Below are 24117 nucleotides of genomic sequence, written 5' to 3'. Positions count from 1 at the left end.
GTCTGTTTCTTGATTTGTCTTTCTTTTTTTCCCTTTGCTCATTTGTTTTGTTTCATAAATTCCACATATGAGTGAAATCAAATGACATTTGTCTTTCTCTATCTTATTTTGCTTAGCTTTATACTCCCTAGCTCCATCCATTTCCTTGCAAATGGCAAGATTTCATTCCTTTTTATGGATGAATAATTTTCCATTTTATATATATACCACCTCTTCTTTATCCATTCATCAGTCGATGGACACTTGGGCTGCTTCCATAATTTGGCTATTGAAAATGATGCTATTGTAAACATATGGGTGCATGAATCCCTTTGAAGCAGTGTTTTTGTATTTTTTGGGTAAATACTCAGTAGTGCAATTGCTGGATCATAGGGTAGTTTTCTAACTTTTTGAGAAACCTTCATACTGTTTTCCACAGTGGTTGTACCAGTTTGCATTCCCACTAACAGTGCAAGGGTGTCTCTTTTTCTCCACATCCTCACCAACACCTGTTGTTTCTTGTATTGTTGATTTTAGCCACTCTGACAGGGGTGAGGTGGTAGTTAATTGTAGTTTTGATTTGCATTCCCTCATGGTAAGCGATGATGATCATCTTTTCACGTGTCTGTTGGCCATCTGGATGTCTTCTTTGGAGAAATGTCTGTTCATGTCATCTGTCTGTTTTTTAACTGGATTATTTGTTTTTTGGGTGTTGAGTTTTATAAGTTCTTTATATATTTTGGATAGTAACCCTTTATTGGATAGGTCATTTGCAAATATCTTCTCCCCTTCCACAGGTTGACTTTTAGTTTTCTAGATTGTTTCCTTTGCCATGCAGAAGCTTTTTATTTTGATGTAGTCCCAGTAGTTTATTTTTGCTTTAATTTCCCTTGCCTTGGGACCTATCTAGGAAAAAGTTGCTGTGGCCAATGCCAGAGAAATTACTTCTTGTGCTTTCTTCAAGGACTTCTGTGGTTATAGATCTCAAATTTAGGTTCTTAATCCATTTTGAGTTTATTTTGTGTATGGTGTAAGAGAATGGTACAGTTTCATTCTTTTGCATGTGGCTGTCCAGTTTTCCCAGCACCATTTATTGAAGAGACAATCTTTTTCCCATTAGATATTCTTTTCCTGCTTTGTTGAAGATTAATTGACCATATAGTTGTGAGCTCATTTCTGGGTTTTCTTTTCTGTTCCATTGATATACATGTCTGTTTTTGTGCCAGGACCATACTGTTTTGCTTACTACAGCTCTGTAACATACCTTGAAGTCTGGAATTGTGATGCCTCCACCTTTGCTTTACTTTTCCAAGATTGCTTTGGCTATTTGGGCTCTTTTGTGCTTCCATACAAATTTTGGGATTGTTTGTTCTTGTTCTGTGAAAAATGCTGTTGGGTTTGATAGGGATTGCATTAAATGTATAGATTGCTTTGGGTAGTACCAACATTTTAACGATATTTGTTCCTCTAATCAATTAGCATGGACTATCTTTCAATTTCTTTGTATCCTCTTCAGTTTCTTTCATCAGTGTTTGATAGTTTTCAGAGTACAGGTCTTTCACCACTTTGGTTAGGTTCATTCCTAGTTATCTTATTATTTTTGGTGGGATTGTAAATGGAATTGATTCCTTAATTTCTCTTTTTGCTGCTTCATTATAAAAACACAACAAATTTCTGTATGTTGATTTTGTGTCTTGTGACTGTTGACTTTATCAGTTTTACCAGTGTTTTGGTGGAGTCTTTTGGGTTTTCTATGTAGAATATCATGTAATCTTCAAATAGTGAAAGTTTTACTTCTTCCTTGCTAATTTGGATGACTTTTATTTCTTTTTGTTTTGTGTTTGCTGTGGATAAGACTTCCAGTACATGCTTAATAAAAGTTGTGAGAGTGGACATCCCTGTCTTATTCCTGACTATAGATGAAAAGCTCTCAGTTTCTCCCGATTTAGGATGTTGTTAGCAGTGTGTTTTTCATGTATGGCCTTTATTATGTTGAGGTATGTTTCCTCTAAACATACTCTGTTGAGGATTTTTTTATCAGGAATGGATGGTTTATTTTGTCAAATGCTTTTTTGCATCTATTAAAATGGTCACATGATTTTTATCCTTTCTCTTATTAATGTAGTGTATCACATTGATTGATTTGAAATATTGAACCATCCTTGCAATCCAGGAATAAATCCCACTTAATCGTGGTGAATGGTATTTTTAATGTATTATTGGATTCAGTCTGCTAGTATTTTGTTGAGAACTTTTGCATCTGTGTTCCTCAGAGATATTGGCCTGTAGTTCTCTTTGTTAGTGTTGCCTTTATCTGGTTTTGGTATCAGGATAATGCTGACCTGTAGAATGAATTTGGAAGTTTTCCTTCCTTTTCCATTTTTTGGAATAGTTTGAGCTTTACGTGTTTGGTAGAATTTGCCTGGGAAGTCATCTGGTCCTGGAGTTTTATTCGTAGGAAGTTTTTGGATTACTAATTCAATTTCTTGGGTGGCTATTGGTCTCTTCAAATTTTCTGTTTATTCCTGTTTCAGTTTTGGTAACTTATATGTTTTTAGGAATTTATCCATTTCTTCTAGGTTGTCCAATTTGTTGCTATATAGTTTTTCATAATATTCTCATATAACTGTATTTCTGTGGTGTTGATTGTTATTTCTCCTCTCATTTGTGACTTGATTGATTTGAGTCCTTTCTTTTTTTTTCTTGATAAGCCTGGCTAGAGGTTTATCAATTTTATTAATTTTTTCAAAGAACCAAAATGGCTTCATTGATCTGTTCTGTTATTTTTTTAGTTTCTATGTCATTTATTTATGCTCTGATCTTTATTATTTCCTTCCTTCTCCTGGTTTATCCTTTGTTTATTGTTCTTTTTCTAGCTCCTTTCAGTGTAAGGATAGGTGGTTTATTTGAGATTTTTCTCTCGCTTCTTGAGGTAGGCCTTTATTGCTATATATTTCTGTCTTAGAACCACTTTTGCTGTATACCAAAGGTTTTGGACTCTCGTGTTTTCATTTTCATTTGTTTGTATGTACTTTTTTATTCTTTTATGTCCTGTTTGACCCATTCACTGTTTAGTAGCATGGTATTTAACCTCCACGTATTGTGGTCTTTCCAGTGTTTTGCTTGTTGACTTCTAGATTCACAGCACTGTGGTCAGAAAAGGCACATGGTATGACTTCAGTCTTCTTGAATTGATTGAGGCCTGTTTTGTGGCCTAATATGTGATCTGTTTTGAAGAATGTTCTGTGTGCACTTGAAAAGAATGTGTATTCTGCTGTTTCAGGATGGATTGTTCTAAATATATATGTTAAATCTATCTGTTCCAACATGTCATGAAAAGCTATTGTTTCCTTGTTGATTTTCTGTTTAGATGATCTGTCCATTGATGTAAGTGGGGTGTTATGGTCCCCTACTGTTACTGTATTATTATCAATTCGTTACTTTGTGTTTGTCATTGTTTTATGTATTTGGGTGCTCCCATGTTGGGTGCAGAAATATTTATAATTGTTATATCTTCTTGTTGGATTGTCCCCTTTATTATTATATAGTGTCCTCCTTTGTCTTTTGTTACAGTCTTTGTTTTAAAATCTAGTTTGTCGGGGCGCCTGGTGGCTCAGATGGTTAAGCGTCTGCCTTTGGCTCAGGTCATGATCCCAGGGTCCTGGGATCGAGTCCCACATCAGGCTCCCTGCTAGGCGGGGAGCTTGCTTCTCTCCCTCTGCCTCTGCCCCTCTCTCTCTCTCTCTGACTTTCATGAATAAATAAATAAAAAAAAATTAAAAAAAAAATCTAGTTTGTCTAATGTAAGTGTTGCTACTCTGGCTTTCTTTTTTTTTTTTTTTTAAAGATTTCTATTTATTTGACAGAGAGATAGAGAGCACAAGTAGGCAGAGAGGCAGGCAGAGGGAGAGGGAGAAACAGGCTTCCCGCTGAGCAGGGAGCCTGATGCAGGGCTCAATCCCAGGACCTCAGCCAAAGGCAGCCACTTAACCAACTGAGCCACCCAGGTGTCCCACTACTTTGGCTTTCTTTTGACATCCTTTGTATAAAAAATATTTCTCTGTCCCCTCACTTTCAATCTGCAGGTGGCTTTAGGTCTAAAATAAGTCTCTCATAGGCAGCATATAGATGGGCCATGTTTTTTAATCCATTTTGTTACCCTATGTCTTTTGATTGGAATGTTAAGTCCATTTACATTAAAAGTAATTATTGATAGATATGTATTTATTTCTATTTTATTAGCTGTTTTGTGGTTGTGTCTGAAGATTTTTCTCTGATCCTTTTTTTTGTCTTTCCTGTTTTATGGTTTGCTGGTTTTCTTTAGTGATATATTTGGATTTCTTTCTCTTTATTCTTTCCATATTTATTAGTTTTTGATTTGTGGTTACCATTAGGTTGGAAAATAGCATCTTCAGCATATAGCCATCTATATTAAAGATGTTGATGTCGTTTTGAGTTTGAACCCATTCTTCACTCCTGTTCTCCGCACACTTTAGATGTCATATTTTACATCCTTTTATTTTGAGTTCCTTGACTGATTTTTTTATAAAATACTCATTTTTACTGCTTTTGTGTTTCCTACTTTCTTACTGTCACTTTTGGTCTTTCCTTTCCACTCAAAGAATCCCCTTTAACATTTCTGAGTTCCCTAAGTCTGTTCTCGTTTTACATAATTCTTTTTTTCTCCCTTTTGTTCAGCTTGATTACTCTCCACTACTCTGTCTTCTAGGTCATTAATTTGTTCTTCTGCTTCTTCCAGCCTGTTGTTCCTTCCACCATGCATGTTTCTCATTATTTCATTTATTGTACTTTTACCTCTGCTATGTTATACCTTATATCTGTATTAAGGGTCTCATTCATGTCTTTCACTCTTTCCTCAAGTCCAGTGAACATCTTTATGATCACTACTTTAAATTCTCTATCAGGCCTGTTACTTATATCTGTTTTGCTTAGATCTCCTGCCGTGGCCTTGTCCTCTGTTCTTTCATTCTGTCTTCTCATTCAGTCTAAGTCTCTGTGCTTGTTTCTCTGTGTTAGGAAAGTCAGCTGTGTCTCCTGTTCTTGAGGGTAGTGGCCTTATATAGAAGAGGTCCTGTAGTGCCCTGCTGTGTAGTGTCCCTGTGCCCCAGGGCCTCACACTTCCAGGAGCGTCTCCTGTGTGTACTATGGGCACTTGCTGCTGTGTCCTGGCTGCTTTATCCTTCAGGCCAGTCATCTGCAGAGGCTCTCTTTGCCTGCTGTGGACAGTTTGTGGTCCCTGGTCTGAATGTGGCAAATTTTAATGAGGTGTGCCCCGACCTGTTTGTGAAATAAGACCTGTCACCACTGCCACTGGAACTGAGAGTCTGCAAAATTCCCTCTTGGGGAGGCGCAGTGTTGGTAGAGGTTGGGGCTGGTCTTCTGGGGGAAGGGGTGTGTAGTACTGGGCCTTAGGCAATCCTGACTGCAAAGTGCGTTTTCACTGGAGTATGGAGGATGGGGCTTGGTGTAAGCAAGTTAGGTAGCAAATGTCTGCACTGTGCTGGTTCCTACAGGTGGTCCTATGCTTACGCTGAAGGGCAAGGGAGGGAAATGGCAACAGCCAATTTACTTGTTCTTGGCAGGGTCTCTCCATGAACACTCTCTCTGGGACGCCCTCTGACTTGAGCAAATAACCTCCCCACTGTGTGCCCCAGGCACGCTTCACATCACGGTTTCCATGCCTTGCGTCCACAGGTTGTTTATCTGCCTTCTCTCCAAGAGTAGTGCAATGCCCTCCAGGCTCTATCCTGGCCACACCTGCTAATCTTTAAAACTCCAGGCTTTAAGTCCCACTACTTACCAGAACCCATGGAATTTGGCCCATTTAGCTTTCCAAGCCAACTTCTATGGGAATTGGTTTTCCTTGTGTTCTCTCCTGTTAGTCTGTCTCTCACCCTTCCCCACCACCGCAGCTCCTTCCCACTGCTGCAGCCATGTTTCTGCCTAAACCCTGTCTCTGCACTTCCTACTTTCTTCAGTGTGTCCTCTTCTCTACCTTTAGTTGTGGAGTTTGTTCTGGCAGTGTTCAGATTGATTTCTGGAGTATTTAGGATGATTTGAAAGTTACCTAGTTGTATTTGTGGGATGAGGTGAGCCTAGCATCCTCCTACTCCACTATCATATTCTCCAATCACCCCTCATTGTAACCAGTTTTAAATTCATGATTCAGTACATTAAATATATTGTCATTCTTGTGAAACAGATCTCCAGGACTTTTTTATTTTCCCAAACGGAAACTGTACCTATTAAATAAAACTTCAGTCTCCTTCCAGCTCCTGGCAACTGTCTTTCTGCCTTCTGACTCTATGAATTTGACTACTTTAGGTACCTCATATAAGTGCAATTATGCAGTTTTTGTCTTTTTGTGACTGGCTTAATTCACTTATCATAATATCTTCAAGGTTCATCTGTGTTGTAGGATGTGACAGGATTTCCTTCATTTTTAAGGCTAATAATCCATTCTATGTATCACATTATATTCCATGGATACTTGGGGTACTCCTACCTCTTGGCTATTATGAATAGTGCTGCTATGAACATAGGTGTGCAGATGTCTCTATGCAGCCCTGTTTTCAGTTCTTTGGATGTATACCCAGAAGTAAGATTGCTACATCCCATGGTAATTCTGTTTTGAATTTTTTGGGGAACCTCCATATTGTTAATTTCATAGCAGTTGCACCATTTTACAATCCCATTAACTGTAATAGGGTTCCATTTTCTCTACAACCTCACTGACATTTACTTTCTATTTTTTGATAGTAGCAATTTAACAGGTATACAATGATTCTTAATGTAATTTTGATTTGCATTTCTCTGATGATTAGTAATGTTGAATATCTTTTTGTGTGTTTATTGGCCATTTGTATGTCTATTTAAGTCCTTTATCCATTTTTTACTTGGGCTATCTGATTTTTTTTGTTGTTGAAATATAGGTGTTTATATATTCTGGATATTAACCCTTTATCAGATATATGATCTGCGTTATTTTCTCCCATCTCAAAGGTTGCCTTTTCATTCTGTTGATTGTGCCCTTGATGCACAAAAGTTTTTAAGTTTGATGTAGCCCCATTTTTCTGTTTTCACTTTGTTGCCTGTGCTTTTGATATCAAATCCAAGAAATCATTGCTGCATCCAGTGTCATGAAAGTTTTCTGCTATGTCTTCCTCTAGGAGTTTTAGTTTTAGGTTTTATGCTTAGGCCTTTAATCCACTTGGAGTTAATATTTTGTGTGTCTGTGTAAGATTAGGCTCTAATTTCATTCTTTTGCAAGTAGATATCCAGCTTTCCCAGCACCATTTGTTGGAGAGATTGACCTTTCCTCATTATGTGCTCTTCACACCTTTGTTGAAGATCATTTTACCATATACAGGAAGGTTTTTTCTGCACTTTTTTTTCTATTCCATTGGTCTATTTGTGTCTATGCCAGTACCATATTGTTTACATATAGTAGCTTTGTAATCAAATGAATTTTAGGATGAATTTTTCTATTTCTTCAAAAAATGAAATTGGAATTTTGGTAGAGATTTCACTGAATCTGTAGATTGCTTTGAGTAGTAGCAACATCTTAACAATATTAAGTTTTCCAGTCCTTCAGCATGCGATAACTTTTTATTTATTTGTGTTTTTAATTTCTTTCTACAATGTTTTGTAGCTTTTAGTGTGTCCAGTGAGTTTTAAAAGTATTTTAGATCAAAAAGTTTCTTTATACTCTTGAAAATACAAATATTATTATGTAAAGTGTTGGGGTATATTTACCTAAAATGCTCATTGCTTAAAAAATATTTACTTTTCAGGGCGCCTGGGTGGCTCAGTCGTTAAGCATCTGCCTTCGGCTCAGGTCATGATCCCAGGGTCCTGGGATCAAGCCCTGTGTCAGGCTCCCTGCTCAGCGGGAAGCCTGCTTCTCCCTCTCCCACTCCCCCTGCTTGTGTTTCCTCTCTCTCTGTGTCTCTCTCTGTCAAAAAAAAAAAAAAAAAAAATTTACCTTTCTAGTTTTCTAGTTTCTAGTTTCTGTTAACTAACTTGTTAATTATGCATTCTACCAATGCATAAATTGCTGGGGTGATTTTTTTCAGTAGTATTGTTAAAATTTTTGTATTTATCGTGGAAAGCATATTGTGGAAAGCATCTGCCTTCTGCAGTGCATAAAATTTGTCAAGCTTTTTTTGTAGTTGAAAATAAACAAGGTTGGCACTAAGTAAAATAGTGAAGAATAGAAAGTTCTATCCATAATGTTTTATGTCTAATATTCCTTTTTTTGAGCTGCTTCTCCCCACTTGTTCACTACTATATAGCAGTGATTCTAGTTCTCCACAACTATCTCAAGGTACCTTTGGCCTTGAGATATTTTTGGTTGTCACAACTTGGGTGAGTGCCACTGGCATCTATTGGGTAGCAGGCAGAGATGCCCCCCACCCCCCACCATAAGAGTTATATGGTAAGAGGTCAATGGTGCCAAAGTTGAGAAACTGAAATATAGCAACTCTTCTGCTTTAGATGAAGTGTCCTTTTGCTTTCATCTTCTCTCACTTTGTTACTTTCTCTCTTTCCTCCCTGCCATATATATTATTTAGCAAAAATAAGTGATTAATATTAAACCACTTACAATGGAAAGGATCTTGTGAATAGCTTTCCCATCACATTTATGTAAATGAATTTAATGTGGTTCCCTACAATGAGTTTAGCCAGCTATACATTTAGAGGACACAGTCCTCCACAAAACTATTCTCACTTCTGATACCAATTGCAACTTTAGGGGATTCCCAAAATCACCTTCAGGTTCAGTAATTCTTTGAAAGGGCTCACAGAACTCACTGAAGGATATTATACTCATGGCTTATTACAGGGGAAGGATATGGTTAAAATTTGCAAAGGGAAGAGACAGATAGGACAGAGTCTGGTGGGTCTAAACGTGGAACATCTGGTCATCGTTTTCCTGTGGCATCATGCATGACATTAACTTCTCCTGGTCTCTGTGTATGATGACATTACTTACATAGTATTGCCAACTAGGGAAAACCAGTTAGAACTTTGGTATCCAGAGTTTTTACTAGGGCTCTATCACATACCGTCTGCATGGCTGATGTTTAGTCTCCAGCCCCTCCTGGAGGTTTAGACTAATACCTCTGGAAGTTGAACTGATATTATTTGTCCTAAAGCTCCCATCATAAATCACATTGTTGGATTGTCTGGTGGCCAAAGCCTCTGGGAAACAAAGATATACATATCAGGCAGGACATTCCAGAGGCCTAGAGATCATTCCCAGTAGCCAAGAGCAAAGCCACACCTTTCTTTGGGTAAAAGTAATTCTTGACTACACATTTCACAATCTGTATTTTAATTTTAAGGTTACCTTTGCATGGAAAGAAAAATCATAGGTTGAGTTCTTTCACTAAGCTAATGACTAGACTATAAGCTTTTTGAAGAGGCAGCCTCTCTTATTCAGTGTTCTTAGCCTACTGTAGGTGCTTCATAAGTCTTTATTCTGTGACTTAGTAATTAAGCAAACATTATCTTCAATTTAGTGATTTCAGGTATAAGACATCAGGTGATCATTTTACCATACTGGCCCTTCAGTAATATTCAGAAGTAACTTTAGAGATCCTCATTTTATAGATGAGAAAAACTGAAGCCTAGAGAGGCCAAATCTCACAGGTATCCATAACTGGGGCAGAGTTTAAGTCTCTTGACCCTGTATTGAGTATTTTCATCACATCCTATTTATTATGTTAAACAGGGAGAAATTACATAATTTCTATGTGAAAGGTGCTAGGCTTACTCAAGGCATAAAATTCTAGCTAGTTCCAAATGACTTTATAATCTTAGGAAGGAAAAGAAAATGGATACATATATTCAAAGCATAATAAGTATTGTAAAGAAAAGAGTACAAATTGCTATGGGACCACAAAAAGAGGTTATTTGTCACTAGTGGGGACAATCAGCAAGGCTGCTTAGAAGATAAATTTAAATTTGAATATTAAAGGATATGTACAGTTAAGACTGACCTTGACATGTGGGAGAAAAGACATTGCAGATGAGGGTGTAAGGTGAATAAAGGAAGAGCCAGTATAGAATTCACTCTATCTGAAGAGATCAATCCTATGCTAAAAGTAAAAAACAGAAATACCGATTTAGTCATTGGTAGGTAGTTAAAAGAATAATGGTCTCTTTCCTTCAGTTTGTTCTCATGGAAAAAATTGCTGAGACTCATATCCTTCCTTTTTAGCTTTTTCTAAGATCTGTCAGTTAGATCAAGTTTGTTAATGGTTTTGTTCAAGACTCCTATATTTTTACTGATTTTTGGGGTTGGGGGGGCTACTAGTTCTATCAGAAAGATATCAAAATTTACACTGTGTGGATTTATTTCTTTTTTTAGAGTTTTGATTTATATATTTGGAGCAAAAAATACTTCAAATTATTATATTTTCAGCATAAATTGAGCCTTTTATTATTTTTGAAATGTCCTATCTTTAGTCATGCTGTTTGTCTGTTTTGTCAGATATTGATATATTGATGGGGCTACAGAAGCTCTCTTTTGTCTAGCATTTGCATGATATGTCTTCCCCATCTGTTTACTTCCAACTTTTCCATATCTATATATTTAAGATGTATTTCTCATTAGCAGAATGTAACTGAGTTCTCTTTATAAAATGTGGTCTGATAATCTTATTCTTTTAGTGAAGTATTCATTTACATTTAATGAAATTACTGTTTTGGTTTTAATTTGTCTTACCATTTCCTTTTTGTTTTTTCCTCTTTTATGTATCATTTTCTCTTATTTCTTGCCTTGTTTTGTTTCTTTTTTATTATTCCATTTCTCCCCAGTGTTGTGAGTTTACATTCTTTAACCATTCTTTTAGTGTTTTCCTAAAGATTACAATACTCATCTTTAAATTATTAAAGTCTAGCATAACAGTATTTTACTACTTCCTGGACAATGCCAGAATTTTACATTTTCAGCTATTTTTCAGTTCTATAATTTCTGTTTATTCCTTTTTTATACTTTTCCAGTTCTCTACTGAAATTGCCAATCTTGTTTTTTAATTCATTGATCGTATTAAGCATAGTTATGTTAAAGTCTGTGTCTGACATTTCCATTATATGTATCCTTTTCTCAGTGTCTTTCTAGTCGTTTGTTTCTCTTGGCTTTTGGTTAGGTAGTCTTGCCTCCTATATGTCTGGTTGTTTTTGATTCCATGCCAGGCATTGTAAATGAAAAATTTTAGAGATAATTTAAGGCTCTGTGTCTGAGTTGTCCAGTATGATGACTAGCTACATGTGGCTATGTACATTTAAATTCTTTAAAATAAAGTAAAATATAAAAATTCAGATCCTTATTACACCAGTCACATTTCAAATGCTCAACAGCCACATGTGGCTCTTACCAGACAGGGCAGATATAGAACATTTTCATCACTGCAGAAAAGTTCCACTGGATAGCACAACTCTAGATGATCTTATCTTTCAGTAGAGAATTTACTTTTGCTTATGGCCCTAGAGACACTAGGAGTCCTGGCTCACCTTAATCTAGTTGAGTTTGAGGTGGTTCTAAATTGGACTTCAGTTTTTATGAGGGCTAGTATACTTCTTATTAACTTTTCAGTTGTAGAGTGTAGCCTTTTGTGATCACAGTCAAAGCTTAGAGGATTACCAGGGCTGCCCAGGTGGCAGCCCCCCAGCTCCAAAATTTTATCTCTTAAGACCTGTGAGTCTGCAGAGAGCTATGTTCAGCTTCTTAGCCATGCTTCTTGGAGAAAAGCAGGCTCAAATGCAGGCATACCTCTCTAGCTTTCCCTTTTCCTTATCTTGAAACCTTGCTAATTCTTCACTGCCTTCTTGGTTCTCTAATATATTCAAATTGATTTTTTATAAAAATATTTTTATTTTTGGGGGTGCCTGGGTGGCTCAGTTGGTTAAGCGACTGCCTTCGGCTCAGGTCATGATCCTGGAGTCCTGGGATCGAGTCCCGCATCGGGCTCCCTGCTCGGCAGGGAGTCTGCTTCTCCCTCTGACCTTCCTCCCTCTCATGCTCTCTGTCTCTCATTCTCTCTCTCTCAAATAAATAAATAAAATCTTTAAAAAAAAAATAAAAAATAAAAAATAAATTTTTATTTTTATAAATTAAATAAATATTTTATTAATATTTTTGTCCCTAGCTTTTTTAGTTATTCTTAGTGGGAAAGTTGTTTAAAACAGCAGTCCATCATAGCCAGAAGTAGAGCTATTCTACTAATGATGTTTTAATCAAATGTTTCAAATAAATATGCCTAACAACTAATGTATAGGACATTTCTACCTACATGGTCCTCTTTGATTCCAACTACAATTTTGTGATCAGGATATCCTTATTTCAAAGATGAGAAAATTTAGGTGCAAAAAAGTATGAATAAAAACAGCTGGTAGAAGGAGAGCTGAAATTCAAACCCAGATTCTCTGATGCTAAATCCTGTGTCTATTGTTAGGCCTAGTGGCTGTCAGTAGTCAGTATGCATAATGAATGATAGATGCAGCCATGAAAACTAATCTTTCTCATTGGTACCTCAGGTAATTCTAAAGTTTCTTTTCTCCTTTAAAATGAATTCAGAATAAGTCTCCTTCTTAATACTTTAAAATACCTGGGATCCTTAATATTTAGGATAATTTAAGAGAAGTTATCCTAAATGCTATATAAATATTTCTCTGTTGATGAGTCCATATTTCCCATTGCTTTTCTAGTTTTCTGTTGTATAGCTTAATCTGAATTCTATTAACTATGTTTTTTTTCCTCCCCAAGATAACTGCTAAAATACCAAGCACAGCAGTTACTAGACCTATAGCTACTGGATATGGGGTAGGTTTACTTAAGCTAAAAATATTAAGGTGCTTTTTCTCATCCATAAGTTCACTTTAGGCAGTTCTAAATAATTTTGGGTATCTTTCAGTCCGTGACCCAGATATATTTTTCATTTTAGATAGTTACAAACCTTATAAAAGTCTAATTTGATTAATAGTTTTTATATTCTAGTCATTTTGATTATAAATTTATCAGAAAATATTTTATTATCATTTCTATTTGTAAACCTTATGTTTGTTGATTTACTCCCTTTCATTTTTTGTGTTATATTACCAAGTCTCATGTATTCCATTAAAATTTTATGTGAAGTTAAATTTTATATAAAAGTAATGATATTTATAATATTTCAAAACCTACCAATTAATACATGAAAAAATAAAATTTGAGAAAAATTTCAGAGGCATATATTTGGGTCTTGCTTTTATTTGAGATCTTTGGAGGAAAGATGCTATATAAAAATCCATAAAGGAAAAGTTATAAGTCCTGCCCAAGTTTGGATGTCTTAGCATACATGAAATAAAAGGGGAATGGGAGAAAAATGGAAGAATGATGTGGAATAGCATTTCCTAGTCCTTATTATAATATTCCATAGGGGTCAGAAAAATGGATTTAGTACCTAGAGGTCCAGGACACTTGACTTCATACAGTTTCTTTATATGAATAAGGAAAGTAGTCATATACATAATGTAACTGTGTTAAATGAAACATGGTTTTATTAATCAGCCTAAGCATGTATTACTCATAAATTTGATTTTTGGTGGTACTTCAGAATAGGAAACAGCAAACATTTTCTATGAAGAGCCAGGCAATTTAGGCTTTGCAGGTCATAGTCCCTGTTGCAGCTACCAGACTCTGCCTTTGTAGTACAGAAGCCACCACAGACCATGTGCAGACCAGTGGGGTATGGCTGTATATCAATAAAATGTTATTGACAAAGGCTGAAGGTTGTAGTTTGTTGAAGCTTGTTTTAGAGTTTTATTGTTTAATCTTATATCCTCAGGTTATAAATGGAAAGAATTAGGTTTACTTGCCAATAGAAAGAAGAAAAAAGTTATGAAGAAAACTTTTCTAACTTGGTTTTTATAAAATTAAATGTAGATGTTTTTTGGAATCATTTTAATTTAGTTTTCTGTTTACTAGTCCAAGACATCCCTGGCATCATCGATGGGAAGACCAATGACAGGGGCTATTCAGGTATCTCTGTCATGTGGTTGTTCATTTTGGGCCTCTCTTGTGACTTATTGCCAACCTTTTTTATTATATTATTTTAAAATGTTAAAGAAGGTGTTTCTTATATAATGACCCTGATTCTTTAAATTGTGGGCTAAAGGTTGGACTGTTCAGAATCTTCAGAGGCAAAACCTCATTGGATTTACTCAGGTCTCAAATGAAATCCCCTTGGGGAGTGGACATAGAACTGATAGTGTGCTTGTGTGGTGAGCTCTGGGTCCAATTTTTCCTATGCTAGCACTTGCAACAGTTTCTGCAGTTTCTCTCATAGGCATATAAGAGACTGAAAAAGTAGAGGAGTAGCCCGCTAATAAGCTATATAACTTATATAAGGTGCTATATAAAAATCTTTGAGTTTTTCTTTTCAAACTAGGAGTAAGCTCAGTTAAAGCAAGGAATTGAAATTTTATAGGGGAAAAGGACAGTAGAGACAGGACTGACATTTAGGAAGGCAGGGGTAAGGAATAAGCAGAGAGTGATTAAACATCAATATTAAACGGGTGCCTGGGTGGCACGGTTGGTTAAATGTCCAACTCTTGGTTTCGGCTCAGGTCATGATCTCAGGGTTGTGAGATCGAGCCCCACGTGGGGCTCCGTACTCAGCTTGGACTCTGCTTAGAGTTTCTCTCTTCCTCTCCCTCTGCCCATCTCTACCTCTCTCTCTCAAATAAATGAATAAATCTTTTTAAAAAATAAAGATTGGGACTAAAAATATGGGACTATATTAATGTATGTTCCATGTGCAGAACTATAAATAAGAAGCAAATCTTATTTAAGAATACCTTTTAAATGATTCTTTTTCTTTCAAGGATGGAATTACTAGACCAATGACAGCAGTGAGAGCAGCTGGTTTTACCAAAGCAGCTTTGAGAGGTTTGTTATATTACCTCTTCTATTTTTTTTTCAGATGTTTTAATGTTGTTACTGTGTTTCTCTGTGTAAATGTAAAATGTTACCATTTTAAATAAAACCTAACATGCCATTGATTATAAGGTATGTCATTATTTTAGGTACCATTAAGAAAGAAAAGGGGTAATGAAAATGTTCTGCATCTCAGTTGGAATGGTGGTTATACTGGCATGTAATTTGTCGAAGTGTGCTGACTTGTACGTTAAAAATGTATGCATTTAAAAAAAACTAAAAGTGCAATTTATTTTATATGAGTTAGAGTCCAATTAAAAATTTACAAGTGAAAATAGTATTTAAATAAGTAAGTTAAGTCATAATATAAAAATAAAATTATAATGACAAAATTTAATGTATATTATACCAATAAAATGGTTAAAAACTCAATTCCAGTCATTACTCACATGATGGATAATTTAGAGTTCCTAGAGTTAGGATAGATTACTGTGGAGGAGAAGTAAACGCTGAAGAGAGTACTCTTTTTTTTTAAGATTTTATTTATTTATTTGACAGAGACAACGAGAGAGGGAACACAAGCAGGGGGAGTGGGAGAGGGAGAAGCAGGCTTCCTACAGAACAGGGAGCCCGATGTGGGGCTTGATCCCAGGACTCTGGGATCATGACCTGAGCCAAAGGCAGACGCTTAACCGACTGAGCCACCCGGGCGCCCTGAGAGTACTCATTTTTATTTTCACATTTTATTTATATAATTTGATGTATGTTAAAATCTTACCAATTTCTTGATATATAAAATGTTTATATAAACAATGTTCTGGCCATTTAATAAATAGGTAATTTAAACCATTTAATAGTTAAATTAAATAACTTGTGCAAGTTTTTATATTTTCTTTAATTATCCTGTATCACAAATTCAATATGAACTCTTGAATTGTGTCTTAGGCTCTGCATTTGACCCCCTTGGTCAGTCAAGGGGCCCTGCTCCTCCTTTGGAAGCCAAAAATGAAGATAGGTATGTAAGTTCTCATGTTGTTGTTTTAGTGTTGTTGTATATTTTTAATTTTTATTTCCCAAATACATAATTCTCAGGTATTTTAAAAGTTCATGTCAGCAGTACCCCTATGTTTATAGCAGCATTATTTATAATAGCCAAGATATGGAAGCAGCCCAAGTGTCCATCAATTAATGAATGGATAAAGAAGATGTGGTATATATATTTATTTGTGTGTGTGTGATGGAATATTATTCAGCCATTAAAAAGAGTGAAATCTTGTCGTTTGCAATGACATGGAAGAACTAGAGAGTATACTACTAAGTGAAATAAGTCAGTCAGAGAAAGAAATGCCATATGATTTCACTCACACGTGAAATTTAAGAAACAAAACAGGGAGGGGAAGATGGCAGAGTAGGACCCTACTCCCACCTCATGAGACTCACCTCATCCCCAAATACAACTAGATAACTTTCAAATCATCCTAAATACTCCAGAAATCAATCTGAACACTGCCAGAACAAACTCCACAACTAAAGGTAGAGAAGAGGACACACTGAAGAAAGTAGGAAGTGCAGAGACAGGGTTTAGGCAGAAACATGGCTGCAGCAGTGGGAAGGAGCTGCGGTGGTGGGGAAGGGTGAGAGACAGACTAACAGGAGAGAACACAAGGAAAACCAATTCCCATAGAAGTTGGCTTGGAAAGCTAAATGGGCCAAATTCCATGGGTTCTGGTAAGTAGTGGGACTTAAAGCCTGGAGTTTTAAAGATTAGCAGGTGTGGCCAGGATAGAGCCTGGAGGGCATTGCACTACTCTTGGAGAGAAGGCAGATAAACAACCTGTGGACGCAAGGCATGGAAACCGTGATGTGAAGCGTGCCTGGGGCACACAGTGGGGAGGTTATTTGCTCAAGTCAGAGGGCGTCCCAGAGAGAGTGTTCATGGAGAGACCCTGCCAAGAACAAGTAAATTGGCTGTTGCCATTTCCCTCCCTTGCCCTTCAGCGTAAGCATAGGACCACCTGTAGGAACCAGCACAGTGCAGACATTTGCTACCTAACTTGCTTACACCAAGCCCCATCCTCCATACTCCAGTGAAAACGCACTTTGCAGTCAGGATTGCCTAAGGCCCAGTACTACACACCCCTTCCCCCAGAAGACCAGCCCCAACCTCTACCAACACTGCGCCTCCCCAAGAGGGAATTTTGCAGACTCTCAGTTCCAGTGGCAGTGGTGACAGGTCTTATTTCACAAACAGGTCGGGGCACACCTCATTAAAATTTGCCACATTCAGACCAGGGACCACAAACTGTCCACAGCAGGCAAAGAGAGCCTCTGCAGATGACTGGCCTGAAGGATAAAGCAGCCAGGACACAGCAGCAAGTGCCCATAGTACACACAGGAGACGCTCCTGGAAGTGTGAGGCCCTGGGGCACAGGGACACTACACAGCAGGGCACTACAGGACCTCTTCTATATAAGGCCACTACCCTCAAGAACAGGAGACACAGCTGACTTTCCTAACACAGAGAAACAAGCACAGAGACTTAGACTGAATGAGAAGACAGAATGAAAGAACAGAGGACAAGGCCACGGCAGGAGATCTAAGCAAAACAGATATAAGTAACAGGCCTGATAGAGAATTTAAAGTAGTGATCATAAAGATGTTCACTGGACTTGAGGAAAGAGTGAAAGACATGAATGAGACCCTTAATACAGATATAAGGTATAACATAGCAGAGGTAAAAGTACAATAAATGAAATAATGAGAAACATGCATGGTGGAAGGAACAACAGGCTGGAAGAAGCAGAAGAACAAATTAATGACCTAGAAGACAGAGTAGTGGAGAGTAATCAAGCTGAACAAAAGGGAGAAAAAAAGAATTATGTAAAACGAGAACAGACTTAGGGAACTCAGAAATGTTAAAGGGGATTCTTTGAGTGGAAAGGAAAGACCAAAAGTGACAGTAAGAAAGTAGGAAACACAAAAGCAGTAAAAATGAGTATTTTATAAAAAAATCAGTCAAGGAACTCAAAATAAAAGGATGTAAAATATGACATCTAAAGTGTGCGGAGAACAGGAGTGAAGAATGGGTTCAAACTCAAAACGACATCAACATCTTTAATATAGATGGCTATATGCTGAAGATGCTATTTTCCAACCTAATGGTAACCACAAATCAAAAACTAATAAATATGGAAAGAATAAAGAGAAAGAAATCCAAATATATCACTAAAGAAAACCAGCAAACCATAAAACAGGAAAGACAAAAAAAAGGATCAGAGAAAAATCTTCAGACACAACCACAAAACAGCTAATAAAATAGAAATAAATACATATCTATCAATAATTACTTTTAATGTAAATGGACTTAACATTCCAATCAAAAGACATAGGGTAACAAAATGGATTAAAAAACATGGCCCATCTATATGCTGCCTATGAGAGACTTATTTTAGACCTAAAGCCACCTGCAGGTTGAAAGTGAGGGGACAGAGAAATATTTATTATGCAAAGGGATGTCAAAAGAAAGCCAGAGTAGCAACACTTAATATTAGACAAACTAGATTTTAAAACAAAGACTGTAAGAAGAGACAAAGGAGGACACTATATAATAATAAAGAGGACAATCCAACAAGAGGATATAACAATTATAAATATTTCTGCACCCAACATGGGGTCACCCAAATACATAAACAATAACAAACATAAAGGAACGAATTGATAATAATACAGTAACAGTAGGGGACTGTAACACCCTCTTACATTAATGGACAGATCATCTAAACAGAAAATCAACAAGGAAACAATAGCTTTTCATGACACGCTGGAACAGATGGGTTTTTTTTTTAAATTATTTATTTATTTATTTGAGAGAGAGAGAGAGAGAAACAGCATGAGAGGGGATAGGGTCAGAGGGAGAAGCAGGCTCCCCGCTGAGCCGGGAGCCCGATGCAGGACTCGATCCTAGGACCCTGGGATCATGACCTGAGCCGAAGGCAGTTGCTTAACCAACTGAGCCACCCAGGCGCCCCGGAACAGATGGATTTAACAGATATATTTAGAACATTCCATCCTAAAACAGCAGAATACACATTCTTTTCAAGCCCAGGAACAGATGGCTTCACAGGCAAATTCTACCAAACATTTAAAGAAAAGTTAATACCTATTCTTCTCAAACTATTTAAATAAACTTAAAAAGGAAGGATTACTTCCAGTTCATTCTGTGAGGCCAGCATTACCCTGATACCAAAACCAGATAAAGACACCAAAAATAGAGAACTACAGCCCATTATCTCTGGTGAACATAGATACTAAAATCCTCAACAAAATACTAGGAAACAGGATCCAACAATACATTAAAAAAATTGTTCACCATGATCATGTGGGAATTATTCCTGGGTTCCAAGGGTGGTTCAGTATTCGGCAAATCTGTCAATCTGGTACATCACATCAGTAAGAGAAAAGATAACTATAGGATCATTTTAGTAGATGCAGTAAAAGCATTTGACAAAGTACAACATCCATTCATGATAAAAGCCAACAAAGTAAGTTTAGAGGCAACATACTCAACATCATAAAGGCCATATATGAGACACCCCCAACTAATACCATCCTAAATGGGGAAAAACAAACCTTTTCCCCTAAAGGTCAGGAACAAGACAGGGATGTCCACTTTCACCACTTTTAGTGAACATAGTACTGGAAGTCCTAGCCACAGGAATCAGGCAACAAAAAGATATAAAAGGTATCCAAATTGGCAAGGAATTCAAACTTTCAATATTTGTAGATAACATGATACTATATGTAGAAAATCTGGAAGACTTTGCCAAAAAACTTCTAGAACTGATAAACAACTTCAGGAAAGTTGCAGGATATAAAATCAAACTACAGAAATCTGTTGCATTTTTATTTGCCAAGAATTAAGCAGAAAAAAGAGAAATTAAGAAAAGAATTCCAGATATAGTTGCAGCAAATATAATATGGTATCTAGGAATAAACCTAACCAAGGAGGTAAAGACCTTTACTCAGAACTATAAAATACCAATGAAAGAAATTGAAGACCACAGAAAGAAATGCTCATGGATTGGAAGAACAAATATTGTTTAAATGTCTATATTACCCAAAGCAGTCTACACATTTAAAGCAATCCCTATCAGAATACCAATAGCCGTTTTCACAGAACTAGAGCAAACAATCCTAAAATTTGTATGGAAGCACAAAAGACCCCAAATACCCAAAGCAATCTTGGAAAAGAAAAGCAAAGGTGGAGGCATCGCAATTCCAGACTTCAGGTTATGTTACAGAGCTGTAGTAAGCAAAACAGTATGGTACTGGCATAAAAATAGACACAAAGTTCAATGGAACAGAATAGAATATCCAGAAATAAACTACAATTATATGATCAGTTATTCTTGGACAACATAAGAAAGAATATCTGATGGGAAAAAGACAGTCTCTTCAACAAATGGTGTTGAGAAAACTGAACAGCCACATGCAGAAGAATGAAATTGGGGCACTTTCTTACACCATACACAAAAATATACTCAAAACGGATTAAGGACCTAAATGTGAGACCTGAAACCATAAAAGTTCTAGAAGAGAGCACAGGCAGTAGTTTCTCTGACATCAGCTATAGCAACATTTTTCTAGATATGTCTCCTGAGGCAAGGGAAATAAAACCAAAGATAAAATATTGGACTACATCAAAATAAAAATCTTCTGCATAGTGAAGGAAACAACCACTAAAACTAAAAAGCAACCTATGGATGGGGAGAAGATATTTGCAAATTACCTATCCAGTTAAAGGTTAGTATCCAATATATATAAAGAATTTATAAAACTCAACACCCAAATAACAAATCCAATTAAAACATGGGCAGAAGACATGAGCAGAGATTTCTCCAAAGAAGACATCCAGATAGCCAAAGGACACATGAAAAGATGCTCATCATCATCCCCATTTACTATCAGGGAAATGCAAATCAAAACTGTAGTGAGCTATCCCCTCACACCTGTTCAGAATGGCTAAAGTCAACAACACAAGAATCAACAGGTACTGGCTAGGATGTGGAAAAAGGGGAACTCTCAGGCACTGTTGGTTAGAATTGAAACTGGTGCAGCCACTGTGGAAAATGGTATGGAGCTTCCACAAAAAGTTAAAAATAGAACTGTATAGTCCAGCAATAGCACCACTAGGTATTTACCCGAGGAATACAAAAACATGAATTAAAAGGGGTACATGCACCCCTCTGTTTATAGTAGCATTATTTATAATAGGCAAATTATGAAGGCAGCGTAGGTGTTCATAGATCAATGAATGGTTAAAGAAGATGTGGCAAATATGTATGATGGAATATTATTCAGTCATAAAAAGGAATGAAATCTTGCCATTTGCAAGGACATGGATGGAGATAGAGAGTATCATGCTAAGTGAAATAAGTCAGAGAAAGACAAATACCAGATGATTTCACTCATATGTGAAATTTAAGAAACAAATGAGCCAAGGGGGAAAAAAAAGAGACAAACCAAGAAAGAGAGTCTTAGTTATAGAAAACAAACTGATGGTTACCAGAGTAGAAGTGGGTGGGGGATGAGGGGGTAGGTGATGGGGATTAAGGGGTGTACTTGTCATGATGAGCACTGGGTGATTAAAAGAAATAGTTTTTTAAAAAATTAATCATGTATCCTCAAAAACAAAAGTTCATGTTAGCAGAATAGTGATCAAAACTTCATCCCTGGTTCTTGGAACAAGCAAAAGAATCAAGTCTAAGAAAAACAGCCATGTGTGTTCTATGCAGTTTTATTGTAATATTACTTGATGTGAAGATATGTCTAATGTTTATGGATGCCAATATTGATTCTCTTGGAGGCCAAATGGAGTTGAAAATGGAATAGGATATGCTCATTTTAAAAGAATATTTCAGTGAAAAAATTAAGAGAATATACAGGAAGTTAGTCATATCAATATTGAGAAATTTAATTTTTTAGAGAATTAGTTTTGTGCTAGTGGCTGAAGAGTAGCCAAAAGCTGTGATACAAAGTCAGGTGTATGTACTTACTGGGATCCTTATAAGTACTATTTTTTTTTTTTTAAAGATTTTATTTATTTATTCATGAGAGACAGAGAGATTGAGAGAGAGGCAGAGGGAGAAGCAGGCTCCCAAGGAGCAGGGAGCCCGATGCCGGGCTCAATCCCAGGACTCCAGGATCATCACCTGAGACAAAGGCAGACGCTTAACCATCTGAGCCACCCAGGCGCCCAAGTACTATTTTTTTTTTTTAAAGATTTTATTTATTTATTTGCAAGAGAGAGTGAGAGACAGAGAGCATGAGAAGGAGGAGGGTCAGAGGGAGAAGTAGATTCCCCGCTGAGCAGAGAGCCCGATGCGGGACTCGATCCCGGGACTCCAGGATCATGACCTGAGCCGAAGGCAGTCGCTTAACTGACTGAGCCACCCAGGCGCCCCTTATAAGTACTATTGACATAAAGATTTTACAAGTAGTAACATAAGCCAGCATTTATTGAGTATTCACTGTGTCCTGCTGTGCAAGTGCTATATGTAAATGAAGACTGAGCTGTTTTTATCAGTAGTTCATTGAGGGAGAAAGTAAACACAACAGTTTTCACTTGGTAACACTAATAAATGGCAGGACTGAGATTTGAACCCAAGCTGTTTCCAGAGCCTCATGTTATTAAACTCTATTTTTCTTCTGTATAATAGAGATTTTTAAATTGTAGTTCTTAAACCCACTATTTGGGCTATTGTATAAATTACATAATTTCTCTTTCTCACTAACAAGGAATCTCTATAGAAAATCTGTTTACTTTGTGTCCTAGTTAATGACAGCATGTTTGCTAATAAAAGTAGGTTACTTTATTTAAATACCAGGTCATTTAGAATCCTTTCAGCTGCCAACAGAAGATACATGAGGGAAACACACACAAATAAGAATCTTTATTATCTTATTTAATAGGAAGTCTGGAGGCAGGGCACTTCTAGGGATGGTTAATTTAACTGCTCAATAACATCATCCCTGGTTCAGCTTCTCTCTGATTCCCTTGGCCTTTCTTAAGAGCCTGCCATCCTATCATGCCAAAAGAGCCCTGAGAGTTCAAAATCTCCATATAGGGGCGCCTGGGTGGCTCAGTCGTTAAGCGTCTGCCTTTGGCTCAGGTGATGATCCTGGAGTCCTGGGATTGAGCCCGGCATCGGGCTCCCTGCTCCATGAGAAGCCTGCTTCTCCCGCTCCCACTCCTCCTGCTTGTGTTCCCTCTCTCGCTTTCTCTCTCTCTGTCAAATAAATAAAATCTTAAAAAAAAAAAAAAACAAAAAAAAATCTCCATGTAGTTAATAAAGCCTAGAGCCAGAAATTTCCCAGTCTTGAGTCCCTTTCAAAAAGCAAAGAAAATCTTCCCAGGAACCCTCTACCCCAAGCAAACCTGTCTTCACTTCTCACTGGCCAGAAGTACATCACATGTGCATGACTGAACCAAACATTTGGCAAGAGAATGAGACTCTTGACTAGCTTAGATCTGTATGCAAGGAGGAAGGATGGTGGCAGGTTCTTGTGTGGGTAGGTGTCCAACAGTGTCTGCATATAGAGTTCATTTTCCTGGCATTTGATAGGGACAGGGTAATTACTTTTACTGTCTTCATAACATTTATAACTTTAAAATTTCATATTCATATTTTATTTAGGTTTAATAATTGTAAGCAATATTTGAAGACATTTATTAGAGTGTTTTGGACTATAAAATAGAATTCTGTACTTTATTGTAAGCTTTATAAAATGGCATTTATTATGGTCATTGCTCAGTTAGAATTTTGCAGATCTTTAGGAAACTAATTTGTATCCCACCTGACTAAATTTTAGTCAGATTCTACCAAAAAATATGATTCTTTAGACAAAGCTATATTATTAAATTTATTCCTGTATTTTTTAAAAGTCCATTTGTAGAGAAGAGAACTGTGTATTCTGAAATATTCCTTTTTTTTTTTTAAAGATTTTATTTATTTATTTATTTGACAGAGAGAGAGAGAGATAGCGAGAGCAGGAACACAAGCAGGGGGAGTGGGAGAGGGAGAAGCAGGCCTCCCGCCGATCAGGGAGCCCGATGTGGGGCTCAATCCCAGGACCTGAGCCGAAGGCAGATGCCTAATGACTGAACCACCCAGGCACCCCTATTCTGAAATATT

General features: G+C 36.9%; 1 protein-coding gene across 9 annotated transcripts in view; it reads left to right on the top strand.

The window, feature by feature from the left end:
- The window catches only part of IFT88 (intraflagellar transport 88), a 157334-nt gene that overhangs the window by 9174 nt on the left and 124043 nt on the right, over positions 1-24117 (top strand). For 4 of the 9 annotated variants that reach the window (XM_064586311.1, XM_064586307.1, XM_064586313.1 and 1 more), the window contains 4 exons: positions 12773-12829; positions 13973-14026; positions 14872-14935; positions 15869-15938. In XM_064586311.1, the coding sequence (XP_064442381.1) occupies positions 12773-12829; positions 13973-14026; positions 14872-14935; positions 15869-15938 (245 nt within the window). The remainder of the gene's footprint in view (positions 1-12772; positions 12830-13972; positions 14027-14871; positions 14936-15868; positions 15939-24117) is intronic. The other 5 variants (XM_064586309.1, XM_064586314.1, XM_064586310.1 and 2 more) reach the window with 2 other exon arrangements.

This window comes from Mirounga angustirostris, unplaced genomic scaffold (genome assembly GCF_029215605.1).
Source record: "Mirounga angustirostris isolate CCGP_5_RB_7025 unplaced genomic scaffold, mMirAng1.0.hap1 SCAF_3, whole genome shotgun sequence".
Taxonomy (NCBI): domain Eukaryota; kingdom Metazoa; phylum Chordata; class Mammalia; order Carnivora; family Phocidae; genus Mirounga; species Mirounga angustirostris.
The sequence above is the reverse complement of the archived record's forward strand: the minus strand, read 5'-3'. Positions and strand labels throughout refer to the sequence as shown.